The following is a 19,088-nucleotide window of genomic DNA, read 5'->3' on the forward strand; positions in this document are numbered from 1 at the left end:
GGAGTGAGGGTTGAGTCCCGGAGCGGGGAGCAGAGGGAGCGAGGGTTGAGTCCCAGAAGCGAGTCGTAGCCGGAGCCTGGAGTGAGAGCAAATGAGCGTGGGATGGCTGGGAGGGTGGGGGGTCATGTCCGAACCTAGGACAGAGGGGAGACGTCATGTTCTGAATCCTGTTGGGCACGGGCTCAGTAGAAAAGGACTATGACGTGAGGACTTTAAAGACACACTTTATTCTCATTCTGGGCTTTTAAACTCTGTATTTCCCATGCTAGTCTATTCCTTTTTCTACTATTTCAATTGTGTGACAACACCTAAAGTATCTGTACCTACATACCCTGTACCTAAGATGACACCAAGAGGCGACATTACAAACTGTACTCTGCACTCATTGAGTTCAAGCAACAATAAAGTCTATTCTGTTTTCTTTTGAGGAGATTCCCATCTCCTGGTTAAATAATTTTCCCCCTGCACTAGTGCCATACAGCAGTCATGCTGATTTTTCCCAGCACCCATGTTTGCACGTGTAAGTGCAGGACACAGTGAGAGACACCAGTTGTGTAAATAACTTTATTAATACTCCACCACCAGGAAAGCACCCATGTGGCCAAGGAACCAGTGACAAAAAAAGAGCCCTGGTAGGGGCAATGCTTTTGCGAAAGAGGAAGTGAGGGGGAAGGGTAAGGACTAAATCAGAATAAAATTGGGAGGGGGAAATAAAGTACTCTACCCACCCCGCGGTGCCCACCTCTCCCTGAAGGTATTGCGAGTGTCGCTGCACACACCGTGTGCTCCTTTTTCAGGGATACTGTGGGCTCAGACATAGCTGCAGAAGAGGGGCAGGCAGTCAGCCATAATGAACCCCTCCCCCTCCACGGCCCGCTGCCCAGACTTGTTAATGACCAGCGTGGCCAGGTCCAGGAGCAGACCAATGAGGAGATTCTCTGACCAGCCGGCTTAAAGGCTATTCAATTTGTTCCTGAGGGATGGGCAGAGCAAGATAGCATTGTTCACAATGATGAAGGGGACAAAATGTTAGCCATTCCCGACTATTCTCTGGGATTTCCTGCTTCGTGTCCACCAGAGGAGTGACCTCGAAATTCTCTGCAGGCTCTTCCTATTTGACTTCATTCCCTAAGGACAGACTAACCCGTTCAAGAGGGACGGCAACGAAAATTCATTACACCTTGCAATTGTGTCACGGGGAGAGACCTGGCCTACATTTCTTGGGATTTGGAAGAATGAGAGGTAATCTCATTGAAATTTGAAAAGATTTTAAGGTCAAAGCTGAGTAAATGTTTCTCCTGATTTGGTGGCTCAGAGACAGTGGGGGTTGGGCGTGTGTAACAGGGTCATGGTGACAGGATAAGGTGTGAATATTTATAACAGAGTAGATCTTCTCTCAAAGCTTTGTGAATAAGTGGAATGCTCTACCCCACAGAGTTGTGCACACTTAGTCATTGAGTGCATTCAAAACCAATAGATTGACACATATTTGGATACCAAGACAGTTGAACGTTATGAGGATAGATCATAGTGGACAGTGAAGAATGTCATCTAACAGTACGATGGGATCTTGATCAACTGGGCCAATGGGCCAAGGAGTGGCAGATGGACATTAATTCAGATAAATGTGAGGTGCTGCATTTTGGAAAGGCAAATCAGGGCAAGACTTAATAGTAAGGTCCTGGGGAGAGTTGCTGAACAAAGAGACCTTGGAGTGGAGGTTCATAGCTCCTTGAAAGTGGAAGCCGAAAGAACTGCGGATGCTGTAAATCAGGAACAAAAACAGAAGTTGATGGAAAATCTCAGCAGGTCTGGCAGCATCTGTGAAGAGAAAAATCAGAGTTAACGTTTCGGGTCAGTTCTGAGGAAGGGTCACCGGACCCAAAACGTTAAACTTTTACAATTACATTGTTTAAAAGACATTTGTACATGAATGGGAAAGTTTAGAGTCATTTGAGCCAAATGCAGGCAATTGGGATTAGTTCAGTTTAGGAAATCTGATTGACATGGATGAGTTGGGTCAAAGGTCCTGTTTCTGTACGTATGACTCTATGACTCCTTTACGTGACCCACGATACACAGTGGGAGAAAGAAAACAAGGCAAGAAAGTACATTTCTGCAGTTTACTCAAGTTTGGTGAAGCATGCCATAGTCCCAGAGGATGTTGGGCTGCTCGCTCTGAGAGACAGAGAGAGAAACACAAATGGTTTAACATGAAGGTCGCCGCGCCTCAGACAATAAATAAGGGCTTTTGCCTCTCCAGCTGGTATGGGAATTGAACCAGCACTTGTTGGCATCACTAACCAGCCATGCAGCCAGCTCAACTAGCTGACCCCGTTCAGGCATGGTGCTCAGAGCTGCCTTGTGCTTCAGGGAGGCACAGCCCTTAATGCTCAAGTGTTATTCCCTCAGAATTTAGTAGTGAACAAAAACTAATGTGCCAGTGACACTGGGCACAGGACAGAACGTAAAGGGTTTATTTCCATCAGGGTGCAAGCATGAGTGTCCAATCATGGGCCATCAGAGGGAAGCAGCAGAGGGCACAACCTCTGAGTCTGATGTTAGTCTCCCCCTGGCAGTGGTTATGGATCAGCAATTGGAAGAACTCATCAGTTAAACCTGCTGCAAGAATGAGTCAGTCTGGCCAATGGGTAGGAAAGATTTTCAGAAACTAAATAGGTCAATGATATCAGAGAAAGTAGGAACTGCTGTTGCTGGAGTCAGAGATAACACAGTGTGGAGTTGGAGGAACACAGCAGGCCAGGCACCATCAGGGGAGCAGGAAATTTTGACGTTTCGGATCCGGATCCTTCTTCAGAAAATCAGTGGTAATGATATGACTGCATTTGAACAAATGTCGATGCTGATTGTATTTTTAGGCTGCCAGAAGATGGGGTTGTCTCAGTATGGGGAGGAGAGAGTCATATAGTCGGTGACACCTCCCGCTAAATTCTTCCAAGATTCACAAAATGAACATGAAGATTACACATCCATCTCAATGGCAAATGAATATTGAGCAGAAACTTGATTCAGCCAACTTGTCCCACAGATCTCCAGAGAGCCTGCCCCTCAACACAATGAGAAGGCTCTATACTCTGTCACACCCAGGTGTAATGCTGGCAGGTGGGTACACACAGGGCAGTCAGGTCAAACTGGCAGACGGCAGGACCCTGCCCTCATACAGAAAAGCTGAATAATGAAGTGCTCATGTAAAAATGGCATTTGCTATAGAAATGGATTTGTCACAGGCTGGGAAATGATCAGGGTTACTCAGGACAAATGGGCAGGAATGGGTTACTTCAGGATACTCCAACTAACGGAGAGCCGGTCCCCCACTGGGCCACTTTGTAGCACTGCTCAAGGTCATGTCCGTCATCAGAACCTAGGAGCACTGCGTGGTGACAGAACACCTCCCACCTCCCCCCAAACGTTACTCCCAGTGAGCTGATCCCTCCCCGGATCTTTAATGGGCCAGTTGAGGGCCAGTTCGTTTGTTAGCGGGGGTGAAAATGGTCACCTCCCCACACAATCAAATGCCCTTCCAGTTTCCAAATGCACCACCTCCAGGGGCTGTAGTTATCTCCCCTTCACTCAGAACGAGTTCCAAGGAAAGGGTCACCGGACCTGAAACGTTAACTCTGTTTTTTCCTTCACAGATGCTGCCAGACCTGCTGAGCTTCTCCAGCAACTTTATTTTTGTTCCTGATTTACAGCATCCGCAGTTCTTTCGGTTTTCTATCAGATCCCATTAATTGCTGCAGTCCCTCCTGACACCACATGGTGGAGCAATGGGTAAGCCTCTCTGGCTGGAGTGATTGCCTCAGGACTTGTTTAACTTGATCAGGGGAAGCTGACGTTTCGGGCTGAGACCCTTCTTCAGAAATTTTCTGAACCCATTTTCTGAAGAAGGGTCTAGGCCCGAAACGTCAGCCTTCCTGCTCCTCTGATGCTGCTTGGCCTGCTGTGTTCATCCAGCTCTACACCTTGTTATCTCTTCATGTTTCATTAAGGAAAAGACTTTCTGAGTGAAGGGGAGATAACTACAGCCCCTGGAGGTGGTGCATTTGGAAACTGGAAGGGCATTTGATTGTGTGGGGAGGTGACCATTTTCACCCCCGCTAACAAACAAACTGGCCCTCAACTGGCCCGTTAAATATCCAGGGAGGCCTCAGCTCACTGGGAGTAATGGTTCGGGGGGTGGGGGACATTCTGTCACCATGCAGTGCTCCTGGAAGCTGCCATCACGGAGACTGGTGGGGGTTATCTTTCGATTAAACAACAAACACCGATTGCTAGGCCAGAGTAGCCAGGTCGTTCACATCCTCTCTCCGGCATCCCCCAAAACTAAATACAACCCCTCCCTCACACCCCCAGCCAAAATACACACTGTTCCCTCACAGCCCAAACCAAATACACCCCTCTCATCCCCCAAGTCATTTCTTCTGTCCTGGCTCCGCCAGGGGGCACTCATCTAGTGACACCTATGGCCTCCTCTGATTGGCCATCTCCAGCCGCGGCGTCTTGATTAGAAGAGGCAGGTGACCACTGTGCTGCCTGATTGTTTGGGTGGGGCTTTCCCTGAAAGCAGCAGGCCACTCTCTTTCTGTCACTTTGAGTGACAGAATGTGATCATTGTGAATGTCGGAGACCAGGGTGACATAGCAGCAGAGAGCTGGACGTGCAAGTGTCTGCCATTGTTTGCATTGCAGCTGGGCAGGGATGGGTATGGAGCCAAGCTGACTCTATGTGGAGGCAGGTCCAAGATGGTGATGGCAGCAGATGGAGAGCCAGACTAGAGAGCCAATCTCCTTTTACTGAGACATCAGTGCAGAAATATTCACCAATCTCAACCCTTCCAACTACCGCTCCCTTCTCCAACCAGACTACGTGCCTCTCATAGCCCTCATCCCCATGCTGGGTGCCTGTAGTGTCCCTACCTCTGAGCCAGGAGGTCTAAGTCCCACCTGCTCCACAGGGATGTATTAAAAGCTCTGAACAGGTTACTTAGAGAACATCTACCCCCTCCATGTGCCCTCACCCCCATGATATCCCTCAAGCCCCTTCCTCATATCCCACATGCTCCCATTGTGTGCCCCAGATCCTCTGACATTTCCCCTCCATACTGTTCCTATCTCCCCTGTCCCCTTGATGCCCCTCATTCTCCCACGTCTATGTTCAATGCCCTTAGGAAATTGCCACGATAGTCTGCACAAGATACACTACCTGCTTACAGCAGTCCCTGGATCACAGAATTATTACAGTGCACAAGGAGGCCATTCAGCCCCTGCTTTTCTCCATACCCTGAATATTGGGGAATGATTATTTAAATAGAAACCACGCTCTCTCAATCGCCTTATTTGAACCTACCTCCACCATATTTCCAGGCTGGGCAATCCAGACCTAAACTACTCACTGTGAGAAAATGATTTTTTCTCACCTTGTGTTTACATCTTTTGAAAAACACTAAAGCCGTGCCCTCTGGTTTGCAATCTGCTTACGAGTGGGAACAATTTCCCTCTATCTACTCTATTCACCGGTTCATAATTTTGAAAATTTGTATCAATTAGAATCATATAGTCATAGAGATGTACAGCACGGAAACAGGACCTTTGGGCCAACTTATTGCCCAGATATCCTAAATTAATCTAGTCCCATTTTCCAGCATTTAGCCCATATCCCTCTGAACCCTTCCTACTTAAATACCCATCCAGATGCCTCTTAAATGTTGTAATTGTACCAGCCTCCACCACTTCCGAATTGCCCTTGAGGTGGTGGTGAGCTGCCTTCTTGAACCACTGCAGTCCATATGCTGTAGGTAGGCCCAGAATGTCCTTGGGAGGGGATTTCAGGATTTTGACGCAGCGACAGCGAAGGTACAGAAATATATTTCAAAGTCAAAATGTCTTGGCGGGGAACTTGTTGGTGGTGGTGCTCCCATGTAACTGCTGCCCCTGTCCTTCTAGTTGGATGTGGTTGTGGGTTTGGAAGGTGCTGTCTAAGGATCTTTGGTGCATTTCTCCAGTGCATCTTGTAGATAGTACACACTGCTGCGACTAAGCGTGAGTGGTGGAGGGAGTGGATGTTTGTGGATGTAGTGCCGATCAAGCGGGTTGCTTTGTCCTGGATGGTGTCAGGCTTCTTGAGTCTTGTTGGGGCTGCACTCATCCAGGCGAGTGGGGAGTATTCCATCACGCTCCTGACTGGACAGTCTTTGGGGAGACAGGAGGTGAGTTACTCGCTGCAGTATTCCTAGCCTCTGATCTGTTCTTATAGCCACTGTGTTTATGTGGTAAGTCCAGTTAGTTTCTGGTCAATGGTAACCCGCCAGTGTTGATAGTGGGGGATTCAGTGATGGTAACACTATTGAATATCAAGGGACAGTGGTTAGATTGTCTCTTATTGGAGATGGTAATTGCCTGGCATTTGTATGGTGTTAATGTTACTTGCCACTTGTCAGCCCAAGCCTGGATATTGTCCAGATCTTGTTGCATTTGGACATTGACTGCTTAAGTATCAGAGGAGTCATGAATGGTGCTGAATATTGTGCAATCATTGGCTAACATCTCTACTTCTGACTTTATGATGGAGGGAAGGTCATTGATGAAGCAGCTGAAGATGGTTGGGCCTAGGACAGTACCCTGAGGAACTCCTGCAGAGATGCCCTGAAGTGGAAATGGCTGATCTCCAACAACCACAACTACCTTCCTATGTGCAAGGTATGATGCCAACCAGCAAAGAGTTTGCCACCTGATACCCATGGATTCCATTTTTTCTAGATTTATTTGATGCCACACTCAAACAAATGCAGCCTTGATGTCAAGGGCTGTCACTCTCACCTCATCTCTGGAATTCAGCTCTTTTGTCCATGTTTGAACCGAGGCTGTAATGAGGTTAGGAGCTGTGTGGCCCTGGCAGAACCCAAACTGGGCATCACTGAGCAGGTTATTGCTGAGCAGGTGCTGCTTGATAGCACTGTTAGTGACACCTTCCATCACTTTACTGATGATTGACAGTGAACGGATGGGGCAGTAATTGGCCGGGTTGGATTTGTCCTGCTTTTATCTCCTCAATTTACACTGAGGTAAATAAATTAAATTCTATAATAATTGGACAGAATAATACAGTAAACTTTGCAGTATTTAGATATATACTTTTTGCCAGTTGATCAGGAGGGCCAGTTCATAACAGTGCTGATTAAAACAAAGTTTGCTGTAATAGAAAGGGAGCACAAAATTCTAGGAGGCAGCTAGCACCATTTGGGAATTTCTCCACATTGTCAGGTAAATACCAGCATTGTAACTAGACTGGAAGAGCTTGGGTAGGGGAGCAGGAAGTTCTGAAAGTTGCTGTGGGTTTGGAAGGTACTGGTGAAGGCAGCATGGTAAATTACTGCAGTGTGTCACCGCAGTCTTACCAGATCATTGGGCTGCTCTCTCATTAAAGAGAGACAACTGGTGGTGGTTTGACCTGAGGGCCAGGGGGAAGAGGTTGAGAAGGAGAGTCCTTCATGGTAAAATCAGCCAGTGGTGGGGATTGAAACCATGCTGTTGGCATCACACTACTTCACAAACCAACCATCCAGTGACCAAGCTAAACCAACCCCATCTTGTATATTATTCACAGCTCCTACTGTGCTGAAGGCAGTGATTGTTTCAGGTGGGGGATGGGTTGTAATGGTCTACAAAGATCACCAACAACTTTCAGGAAGGGAAAGCTGCTACCTTGCACTTACAAACCTTCTTAGAATTGTGAGGTCTTGCCCCATGCTAGGGGCCTATGCACAAAATCTAGGGTCTGACTGTCAGTGAAGTAGTTTGGAACTGCTGCACTGGTGGAGCTGTGGCCTTTCAAATGAGAATGTAACCAATAGCCCTGCTAGCCTCTGAAAGATTCTGTGTCACTATTTCAAACAGTAGCGTCCTGAGTGGTATTTATTTCTCAAAAAACAGATTATCTGGCCATTATCACATTGCTGTTTGTGGACTCTTGCTGTGCACAAATTGATTACTATGTTTCCAATCTTACAATTGAACATAGAGCAAAAAATTGCATAGCTCAGGAAGAGGCCCTTCGGCCCACAATATTGTGCCGAACATGACTCCAAATTAAACTAATCCCTTATGCCTGCCCTTGGTCCATATCACTCCATTCCTTGCATATTCATGTGCTTATCCAAAAGTCCTTAAATGCCCCATCTTCTGCACCATCTCCAAAGCCTCCACGTCTTTCCTGTAATGTGGCGACCAGAACTGAACACAATACTCTAAGTGTGGCCTAACCAAAGTCTCATAAAGCTGCAATGACAATGACTCTTCAAAGAGCTTCACTGGCAATAGTATTTTGGGATATTTTGAATTAGTAACAGACACTAGGAAAATGTAAGTCCTTTATTTTGATTCGAATGCAGCCAGGACACTCAGAGATGGGCAATAAGTATTGCCTTGACAACAGTCCAAGAAGCAGAAAAATATCTGTGATAGCAAGAACAGCAGATGCTGGAGCCAGAGTCAATATAGCGTGGAGCTGGAGAAACACAGCAGGTCAGGTAGCATCACAGGAGCAGGAAAGCTGATGTTTCAGGTTTACATTCTTCATCAGGACAGTTTCTTCTGTCTCTTCCAAGTTCCACTTTATCAGAGATAAATGAAGTGAAGAATAGCAGAAATATAGTTCAATAGGACTTGCAATAAATCAGTGTCTAAAATCCTGGCAGCACATTAATGTTGGAGATATGTTCTATGACACAGATTTCAGTAGTTATGGTATCCATGAACATGAAATATTGGTAACAAATGTTATGACTCTCTGCAGCATGTGCATCGATGTCGCTTAATCAGGTTAGCCAAAAAGAGTTGGTTAAATTGAATTGGATTTAATGTATTTTCTATATTGTACTGTAGCTTTCTCAATGAAACCATTATTCAATCTTCAGCAAGGCCCCCAGAGACAATACAAATGATCCAATTTGGCTTTTTCTAGATGTATAATTAAAATTTATACTGTCCTGTTCCAGCCACAGTTCAGTGGAAACATAGCCTCAGTTGTTTTACAATGCAACTTCCTAGTGATCCAATGGTTAGAATTGAGCACAGTCACCTCCCTTACCAGGTCAGAAGACATTATATTTCATGAAGGACTGCTTAGTTCAGTTGGCTTGAGAGGGCTACTATTAATGTTGAGATGGTAAGTGTCATTTAAATAACACTATAAAGCAGGCTAACCAATCAAAACCGAAAGAACTGTGGATGTTGTACATTAGACTAACCAATCATTTACTTAATTTGCTGTATGTGCGAACTTGTTGTTCACAAATTGGTGACTATGTTTGCCTCAGATCACTGACCACACACTGCACAAACCTCACATTGTGAAGTTAAGATTTGACATGACACTGGTTGAACCATTTACTTTCCACTTCCTCCTGTATGAATACAAAACGATCTGTGAGCACTGCTGGAAACATAGCTGGTTTACATGCTGATTGGGGTTTTCTTATAGGATCACTACAGTATGGAAGCAGGCCTTTTGGCCCATTGAGTCAACACCACCCCTCTGAACAGCATCCCACTCAAACCCACCTCTCCACCCTATCCCCGTAACCCTGCATTTCTCATGGCTAATCCATCTAGCCTGCCCATTCCTGGACATTATGGGCAATTTAACATGGCCAACCCAAGTAACCTGCTCATCTTTGGACTGCGGGAGGAAACCGGAACACCCGGAGGAAACCCGTGCAGACACGGGGAGAATGTGCAAACTCCACTACATAGACAGTCATCCGAAGGTTGTTGTAGAGAACTAGAGATCTCTGTTTGGAGATCTGGTTAGAAATCTCAGGCTAAAGTTTTCTGCTTTTTACATTGTGCATTTTCCCTCTATATCATCCGTCAGTGTCAGTCAGTGTATAAATGTATTGTGATCTTGCAGGGAAAACATCAGTGTGGGTACATGGAATAGCAAGCTGAGAATCTTTTTTTTACAATCCGCTTTGATTTCTGGTCCCACTCCATTCTCCACAGATCCTGCAAATTACCTGAAGCAGTGGAAAATCATTGCATTAGACCTTGTTATGAGCAATAAACAAAACCACAACAGAGATATTTACTACGGTTATGTTGCTAGCTTAAATTAGTAGAGACTAATAAATAGCTGGTAGCTTACACTAAAACTCTATTCTAATTAATTGCTGCATATGAAAGCTCTTTTCCCAATTGTCTACGGTAGAAATAACCCACACGTCGAGTAGCCAATTTTCCTTTCCTTAGATCTCCAATTTGGGGCTCAGGTGCGAAGGTCAGGTCCACCTTTTGGTTGGGTCCTGGGCCAAAGTTAAGTTCTCTATCAGCAACCTGGCAGAGTTAATGGGAGGGTAAGTCATTGCTAGAGGTGTTCTGGCTGTGACAGGGCAGATGGGAATGGAATCAATGACTTCTAAGAAAAGACAAGAGGTTCGGGAGGAGGGTGGTATAATCACACAGCAGATAAATCCCAGAAACAGCGAGCCAGTACCTGTCTGAAATGGCATTCTGTTTTAAAATATACTGGGTCTGTTTGGAACAGTCGTTTCCAAGAGTTACTGATTCTTACCGAAAGTCGAAGAGATTGCAAATTTACTACAGTCACTGCCACTTGCAGTAGAAATGATAGGCATTTCAAATGAAAATTATAAGATATATTGAAAAATGCTGCCATGTAAAGAATAAGAACAATGGAACAAGAAGAAACCATTCATCCCCTCAAGCCTTTTCCAGTTTGATTATAGTTAATCTGTACCTTAATTCTTCCTTTATTCATTACCCTTTGATGGCCTTTCTAGATAAAAATCTCTCAATGTCAGATCAAGGTTCTCTAGTTAATTCCTTTCCCTTACTCTAAGGAGGTAACGATGCAATGAATGGATTGTCTCCAACACCACAAAAGCTGCCAGCTTGGATATATACCATCCTTTCGTCATACTGGGCTGATATGCTGGAACTCCTTCCCTTCCAATTTGTGGACACATCAACAGCACAAGGACTGAAGTGGTTCATAAACGACAGGCTCACCACCACCAATGACTGGATAACAGGAATTGCAATAGATGCTGGTCTAGTGGCCTAGTGGTATTATCACTGGACTGTTAATCCAGAGACCCAGATAATGTTCTGGGAACCCGGGTTTGAATCCCGCAATGGCAGATGGTGGAATTTGAATTCAATAAATATGGAATTAAGAGTCTAATAATGACCATGAATCCATTGTTGATTGTTGGAAAAACCCATCTGGTCCATTTACGTCCTTTAGGGAAAGAAACTGCCATCTACCTGGTCTGGCCTACATGTGATTCCTATCCACAGCAATGCGGTTGACTCTGAACTGCTCTCTGGGCAATTAGGGATGGGCAATAAATGCTGCCTGGCCAGCAACACCCTCATCCCGTGAATGAATGAAGAAAAAAAACACGACGTAACTACACTCACAATGCTGTTAGGGAAGGAGTTCTAGGGCTTTTCTGGATGATATTAAACTGCTTAAGTGTTGTTGGAGCTGTCTCTATCCAGGGAAGGCGATGGCCGGTGGCATTATCGCTGGACTGTTAATCCAGAGACCCGGATAATGATCTAGGTACCTGGGTTCAAATCCTACAACAGCAGATGGTGGAATTTGAATTTAATAAATATCTTAAATTAAGAGTCTAATGACGATTGTGAATCCATTGTTGGAAAAACCCATCTGGTTCACTAATGTCCTTTAGGGAAGGAAACTCCATCCTTACCTGGTTTGGCCTACATGTGACTCCAAACCCACAGCAATGTGATTGACTCTTAACTACCCTCTGGTCAATTAGGGATGGGCATTAAATGCTGCCTAACCAGTGATACCTTCATCCCGTGAATGAATAAAGGAAAAAAGGCAAGTGGGGAGTATTCCAACACCCACCTGACTTGTGTCTTGTAGATGGTGGACAGACTCTGGGAAGTCAGGATGTGAGTTAGTCACTGCAGGATTCCTAGCCTCTGGCCTGCTGTTGTAGCCACAGTGTTTATACAGGGAGTCCAGTTCAGTTTATGGTCAACGGTAACCCCAGGATATTAACACAGGGAGAGTCAGTGATGGTAACGTTAAAAGGAGCTAGTTAGATTCTCCTTTTATGAAGATGATCATTGCCTGGCACTTGAGCAGCATAAATATTTTCAAGCTGCTCCTTCAATGACCAACTGCACACCCACTCCCCCCACCTCCCCATTATAAGGTCAGAAGAGGGGATGTTTGCTGATGATTGTACAATGTTCAGCACCATTCACAATTCCTCAGATACTGAACCATTCCATGTTCAAATGAAACAAGATCTAAAGAATACAAACCAAAAGAACTGCAGATCCTTTGAATCAGAAATAAAAATATAAATTTCCGGAAAAGATCAGGAGGTCTGGCAGCATCTGTGAAAAGAAATCAGAGTTAACATTTCAGGTCGAACGACCCTTCCTTAGAACAGATGGTAGCTAGGAAAATGTCAGTTTATAAGCAGAAGATAGGGTGGAGGGAGTGGGTAAGGAGTAAACGATAGATGGGGATAGAGTCCAAAGAGAGAGAACAGTTGGACAAAGAAGTGGATAATGATCTGGCTAGGAGGGTGAATAGCTATTAATGGAGACTGTTAGTGGCTAACAATGGCAGACTATGTAATAATAAGGCCTGGTGTGTGAAGGTTGGGGTAAGGACATGGGAGAGTTCAGCCCTAAAAATATCGAACTCGATGTTGAGTCCAGAAGGCTGTAGGGTGCCCCAAGCGGAAAATGAGGTGCTGTTCTTCCAGCTTGCGCTGAGCTTCACTGGAGCATTGCAGCAAACCTGAGACAGAGATGTTGGCCAGGGAATGTGATGGTGTGTTAAAGTGGCACGCAATTGTAAGTTCAGGGTCTTTTTTGCGGACAAAGTGTAAGTGTGTTGCGAAGAGGTCACCCCGTCTACACTTCGTTGCAGTGCAGGTATTCTCAGTATCCAAGGGGCCAAACACTCTTTCCCGGTGTAGCAGGGCTTTACCTGCACTTCACACAATCTAGTTTACTGCATTCGCTGCTCACAATGTGGTCTCCCCAACAGCACATGGACAGCAATAGTTCAAGAAGGCAGCTCACCACTGACTTGTCCAAGGCAATTTGAGGTTGGCAACAAATGCTGGTCCAGTCAATGTCAGTTAACTCAGTTGGCTGCCTTGCAATGTACAGTGATGCTAACAGCATGGGCTCAATTCCCACACTGTCTGGGGTTACCTTAAAGGACTCTCTTTCTCAATCTCTTCCCCCAAATGAGATGTGCTGACCGTCACGTTAAACCACCACTAGTTGTCTCTCTCTAATGAGAACAACCTAATGGTCTGGTAGGACTATGATGAATTTACATTTATCCTGTGAATTAACATAAAAAAGTCTTTTGCTTCACTTTAGATAAATAATAATAGACCTTAGCCAGAATCTGTCATATAATTTGGTTTACTGAATCATAAATTTACAAAATCTTGTTTACCATGCAGTTACCCAAACCTTTTAGTCCATAATTGCTCATTATGAGTAACTTACTGAAGCCCTTTATTACCTTATTTCTAGAATATAAAAGCATGCAAAAAATATCCTCTTTATATTGATACATATTTACAATGTAACATTTGCATCTCTCCCCAGACTGAGAATCATGCGTAAAATATACTTACTATAGTTACTACAATGCACATTCATTATTAACGTCCATTAGACACAGCAAACACTAATATTAATAATTCAGGCTGATGTAGTATAGATATAGCAGTGCAGCAATGAATGATACATTGATGGTCTGAGTGCTTCACAAGATAAAGGGCTACAGGAAATTCTTTGTAGCAATTCAACTCCACTGATCACAAGGAGAGCAAGTTTTTTATGCAGCCTCTTGCCTCAGCAGACATGCAAACCGTCCCAATCACAGAATAGTCTTCAGTGGTAACATCAGCCACTAGTGTTGTATTTCAAATGGATACATGTCAACTATTAAACCTTGGTTCACCAGCTCTGTTTATAGCTTGTACAACACAGCTATGGGTCACGCATATTCACATTTTTGGTGGGCTCTTCTTTACAGATGGATGTAACTTCACACTGTTCCTGGTGGCGTTCTTGTATTTAACCAGGATGAAATTTTCACTGGATAGTTACTCATATTCTATGTTTGAACAACAAATCAGCTGAACACTGTGCATTTCTCTAAGGCAGTGCTTTTAAACGTTGTTCCTACTGAGACCCCATTTTGAAGCTTGAAAATTACTGCATTCCCTCAATGAGACACAGTCATAGAGCATGGAAACTGACCCTTCAGTCCAACTAGTTCATGCCGACCATGTTCCCAAACCAAACTAGTCCCACCTGCCTGAGTTTGGCCCATATCCCTCCAAACCCTTCCTATTCACGTACTTATCCAAATGACTTTTAAATATTGTAACTGTACCCATATCCACCACTTTCTCTAGCAGTTCATTCCACATACAAACCACTCTCTGTGTAAATAAAGTTGCCTCCTCAGTGTGCATGATAAACCTTTTCAAAAAGGTTTATATATGCACACTTGTAAAATCCAAACTGTTCTCCAATAATCTTTGCATCTTTATTTGATTTTTTTGGCAATAAATCTGCTACTCATTTTCACTAAAGAAACCTGGCTGACTTGTTCTTAATATCTGACCCTGACTTAGCTGACACCTACATAATTTGCATGTCACCAACCCTGGTTAAATTTAAAATTTGTTGTGATCAGCAGAGAACTGTAACTAGCTGTTATAGGAAGGATAATATTAAGTTGGAGAAAATTTAGAAAAGATTTATAAGAATGTTGCTGAAAATAGAGGATTTTAGTTATAAGGAGAGGCTGGATAGGCTGGGAGTTTTTTCACTGGAGCATAGGAGGTTGACAGGTGACCTTATAGATGTTTATAAAATCATGAGGGGCATAGATAAGGTGAATGGCAAGTGTCCTTTCCCTTTGGTTGGGGATTTCAAAACTATGGAACATATTTTTAAGGTGAGAGGAGAAAGATTTAAAAAAGACATGAGGGGCAATTTCTTTGCACAGAGAGTAGTTCCTGTGTAGAATGAACTTCTAGAGGAAGTGGTAGAGACAGTTACAGTTACAACGTTTAAAAGACATTTAGATAAGTACATGAGTAAGAAATGTTTGGAATGATATGGGCTAAGCACAGGCAAGTGAGAGGAGTTTAGTTTATGATTATGGTCAGCATGGATTGGTTGGACCAAAGCATCAGTTTCTGTGCTGTATGACTCTATAAAATATCTGAGAGAGCAAGCAGTGGGGGCTGAGGGAGAGCAGGAAGGGGGCCTGAGATTCAGTGGTCTGACTCGTGTTGTATGTCTCAAAATAGAGCTCCATCACAGTCATTATGTTCATTTCTAAGTACTACTGTTTTACTTTATTGATGTTTCCCTCTGAGGTTATGATTAGGTGAGAGTTCCACAGTGGCCACCTTTATCTGAGGCTGTGAACCCAAACTTCTAGCTTGCAATCCCACTTGGGGATAGTAAGGACTAAGTTGGTGACCAGTGGTGAGCAGATAAACCTGCACACTAGCAACAGTGAGATACAATGCTACCTCTCAGTGACCCTATGTGCAACAACGTCTTTACTGGGTGGTAATTCCTAATGGAGCTAATGCCCAGTTTACATGCATGCTGCCCACTGCTTTTGCCCACCCCTTCCACCTCTACCATCTGTTCTTCAAGATAGAACATATAGAATTGCAGCTTATGACTCTCACGGATGATTTTATAAGAGCTACTTGCAACTCTTGGACACAATCAGTGTTGCAAGTCACAAAATAATTACATATCTACTTAACAAATGTGTGTTGCTCAGGTAATACCCGGTGACAGTAATTATATTCGATACAGCTCTGTTCACAGACAGATGTTCAGGGTGAGGAGTGATATCAGTCCTCAGTTTGACTCGAGATAGTCTGAGGGTAGATTTTCGATAGAAAGCTTCAGTTGCAGAGCAAAAATGCACTAAATAGCTTTAGGAGTTTGGATACCATCAATAGTGGGTGCTGGAGATTTTAGCTGAATGCATCATGACATTTCTTATATGGCAGTCCCCTGAGCGACTATTCATCTTGCTGGGAGGCTGTACTATCTTATTAACCTCATTGATAAAACATTCACTGACTGGGGAAAAGGTACATGAGTTTAAATGCAGTTTCTCTTTCGTGCCTGGTAGTCAGAATGAGAATCTGATCCCACACAATTATAATGCAATCTCAGTAGCTGACTTTACATTGGTCAGTAATGTTTATGAAAAGGTCAGTGGTTTAATAGGAATCAAACAGAGCTCTGACTATTAATTATAGCCTTGTACTATTTTCCCTTATCACAATCAGTGCAAACCAATAAAGGACAATGATAAAGGAATAGAAAGCTTTAGTTCAATCTTGAGGATGACTCTTGTGCACTAGTTTCTCACTGCAATTGTACAGGGCCTTGCTGAGATCACAAGCTGGAGTACTGTGTGCAATTTTGGTCTCCTTATCTGAGGAGTGATGTCCTGTCTATGGAGGGAGTGCAATAAGGCCGATTCCTGGGATGGCAGAACTGACATATGGAGAGAAACTGGATCAGTTAGGACTATATTGAAAGGAGTTTCGAGGAATCCCATAGAAACCTATTACATTCTAACAGGTTAAATGCATGAAGGATGTTCTTGATCATTAACAGTCCGGAACCAAGGGTCACAGTCCATTGAAATGGGCCATTTGGGACTCAGATGAGGAACTGTGGAATTCTCTATTACAGAAAGTGGTGGAGGCCAAAACATTGAATGTTTTCAAGGAGTTGGATACAATTCTTAGGGCTAAAGGGATGAAAGGGTATGGGGAGAAAGCACATACAGGGTACTAAGTTGGATGGTCAGCCACGATAGACTGGGAGTCAATGCAGGTCAGTGAGCACGGAAGTGAGTGGGGAATGGGTGAAGTAGTGGAGAAAAGGAATTCACTGTCCAGAAGATTCTGGATTCTGTAGTTCAGGAACAGCTTTCATTTCATTTTTGTTTTTCTTGTTTCGGGTTAGTGGGTAAGGGTGTCAACAAATATGGAGCAAAGATCAGTAAAATGGAGTTGAGGTGGAGATCATTCACGGTCTAATTGAATGATCTAACTTTCTCAAAGGGATGAATGGCCTTCTGCTTTCCTTCTGTATTATCCTTTACTCCCTACTCTGGGGTGAGCAGTAAATGCAAACCCCTGTGTAGTGTAAGTGAGACAATTAAATGTGCTATTCGGTTTCCTCTAGTTGTAACAATGACCACCTTCAGAAAACACATCAGTTGCTCGTATAATTCAGCAACACACATCGTTGACCAACCAAATACATCATTATATCTTAACACTAAAATTAATTGGTTAAATTCAACATTGACATACCCAATATTTTAAAAAAAAGTTACACATTTCTCACATAGCCAACAGTGAATGAAGGATCATTTTGACAGATCACAGTAAGTATTTTCTCAGGAAGTTTTTGTTTAAAAATTGGAAACTTAGATGGTCAATGCTAACAACTGGTGCCTGTGCAACTATAAATCATGTAACAGTAGCTGAGAGATTGTAAACTATGTTACAATAAGGTGCAAAATGTCTGACTGTAAACTGTGTGACTGTAAACTGTATGGCTGCGTGGTGTGTCACTGTGTTCTGTGACTGTGTTATTCCTGTAAACATCATGAGCCCATGCTTTATGACTGTTAACTACCACATCACTGCATGTTGTGTGATTGTAAACTTTGTCATAGCTGTGTCCTATATGCCATGTGCCTGTATACTACATGTCTTTTTGCCATGTGCCTGTTTCCCCCGTGACTCCATGTAGCTTAAAACTCTGTGGATGACTCTTAATTGCCTTCTAAAATGAGCCTAGCATGCCACTCAGTTCAATGGCAACAACATTCCAATATAGAATGAAGAATTACAGGCTTCTCTGCATGACCCCTTGAATTCTGACCGGATGAGAGTTTCCACAATCCTGGATTAACTATTAGGTCCAAAACCATACAGATTATCATGACTGAAATTTCTATCTTTTGCAGATCTGTAGCCCTAAGTGAGAGAGCAGGGAATGGTGTCAATCAATCACTGAACCAGCAAAATAATTAAAAGGCTAACTTATTTATGATCCATTCACTTATTACCATGATGCTTGCTTGATAAATCACTAATGTTATACATTACTAACTAAAGAGTGACTTCAGAGACACTAATCTTTGGAATGTTAAGTACCACAGCTCTGAGGTTCACACAGCACTGTCATAACAGTGCCTTGGCAGAACTGCATTAGTCTGCAGGGAATAAAAGGAAATGTCTGTATTTCTGTTACATAAGACCACCAGGTTTACGGCACTCAGTTGATACATGTCCGTCGATAAACTGCAGATTGCACAGTTTATCCAAACCAAGTTTCCATGTTATTCTTCACTGCAGCAAAAGTAGCTGAAGAGCCACTGAATGGTTCAATGTAGATGTATCAGAAACGATCATTTGTGATTGGAATCCAGCAGCCTTACAAAGCCCAACAATAGCTCATATGACAGATGGGCAATGATGGATTGATTGGATGATGAACAGTTTGATCTTTGACAATAAAACTTTCTATTTACAAACCCTATCTGGTGTTGTTTTGCTTGGCAAGGCAATCTGTAAAACAGGAATCCAAAGTATTTCTCTGTAGTCTTGTTGTGTCAACATGGGCTGGATGGCGTGAATCTCTCTCCTTCTCCTCAGATGCTTTGGTTGGTGACAGCCATGAGGAATGACACTTGAAGGTGGAAGTGATTTTTCTTGAGCTGAGCAAAGATAGGTCAAATACCAGGGTGCGACAGGCCGAACACAGCATGCACATGCTCAGGACACTCAGGAAATTGCTTCATCCTCGCAAACATCTGGCAGTTCCATCTCCTTCCCTGCGTCCCCACTGCTCTCCTTCCTGCAAGTTGGGAGAAACAAAAAAATGTACATTCCACTTCAAATTTACTCTTAAATAAAAACCAAAAGAACTGCAGAAGCTGCAAATCAGGAACAA

The 19,088-nt window shown here is 43.6% G+C and overlaps 1 protein-coding gene across 4 annotated transcripts in view; it reads right to left on the reverse strand.

Annotated features, from left to right (window-relative positions):
- Positions 1-15,115: 15,115 nt before the first annotated feature.
- camkk1a (calcium/calmodulin-dependent protein kinase kinase 1, alpha a) overlaps positions 15,116-19,088 on the reverse strand; it is a 145,561-nt gene continuing 141,588 nt past the window's right edge. For all 4 annotated transcript variants that reach the window (XM_048612776.1, XM_048612773.1, XM_048612774.1 and 1 more), the window contains one exon: positions 15,116-18,992. In XM_048612776.1, coding sequence (XP_048468733.1) covers positions 18,920-18,992 — 73 coding nt within the window. In that variant the 3' untranslated portion in view covers positions 15,116-18,919. The remainder of the gene's footprint in view (positions 18,993-19,088) is intronic.

The sequence above is a fragment of the Rhincodon typus genome, chromosome 26, assembly GCF_021869965.1.
Source record: "Rhincodon typus isolate 14 chromosome 26, sRhiTyp1.1, whole genome shotgun sequence".
NCBI lineage: Eukaryota > Metazoa > Chordata > Chondrichthyes > Orectolobiformes > Rhincodontidae > Rhincodon > Rhincodon typus.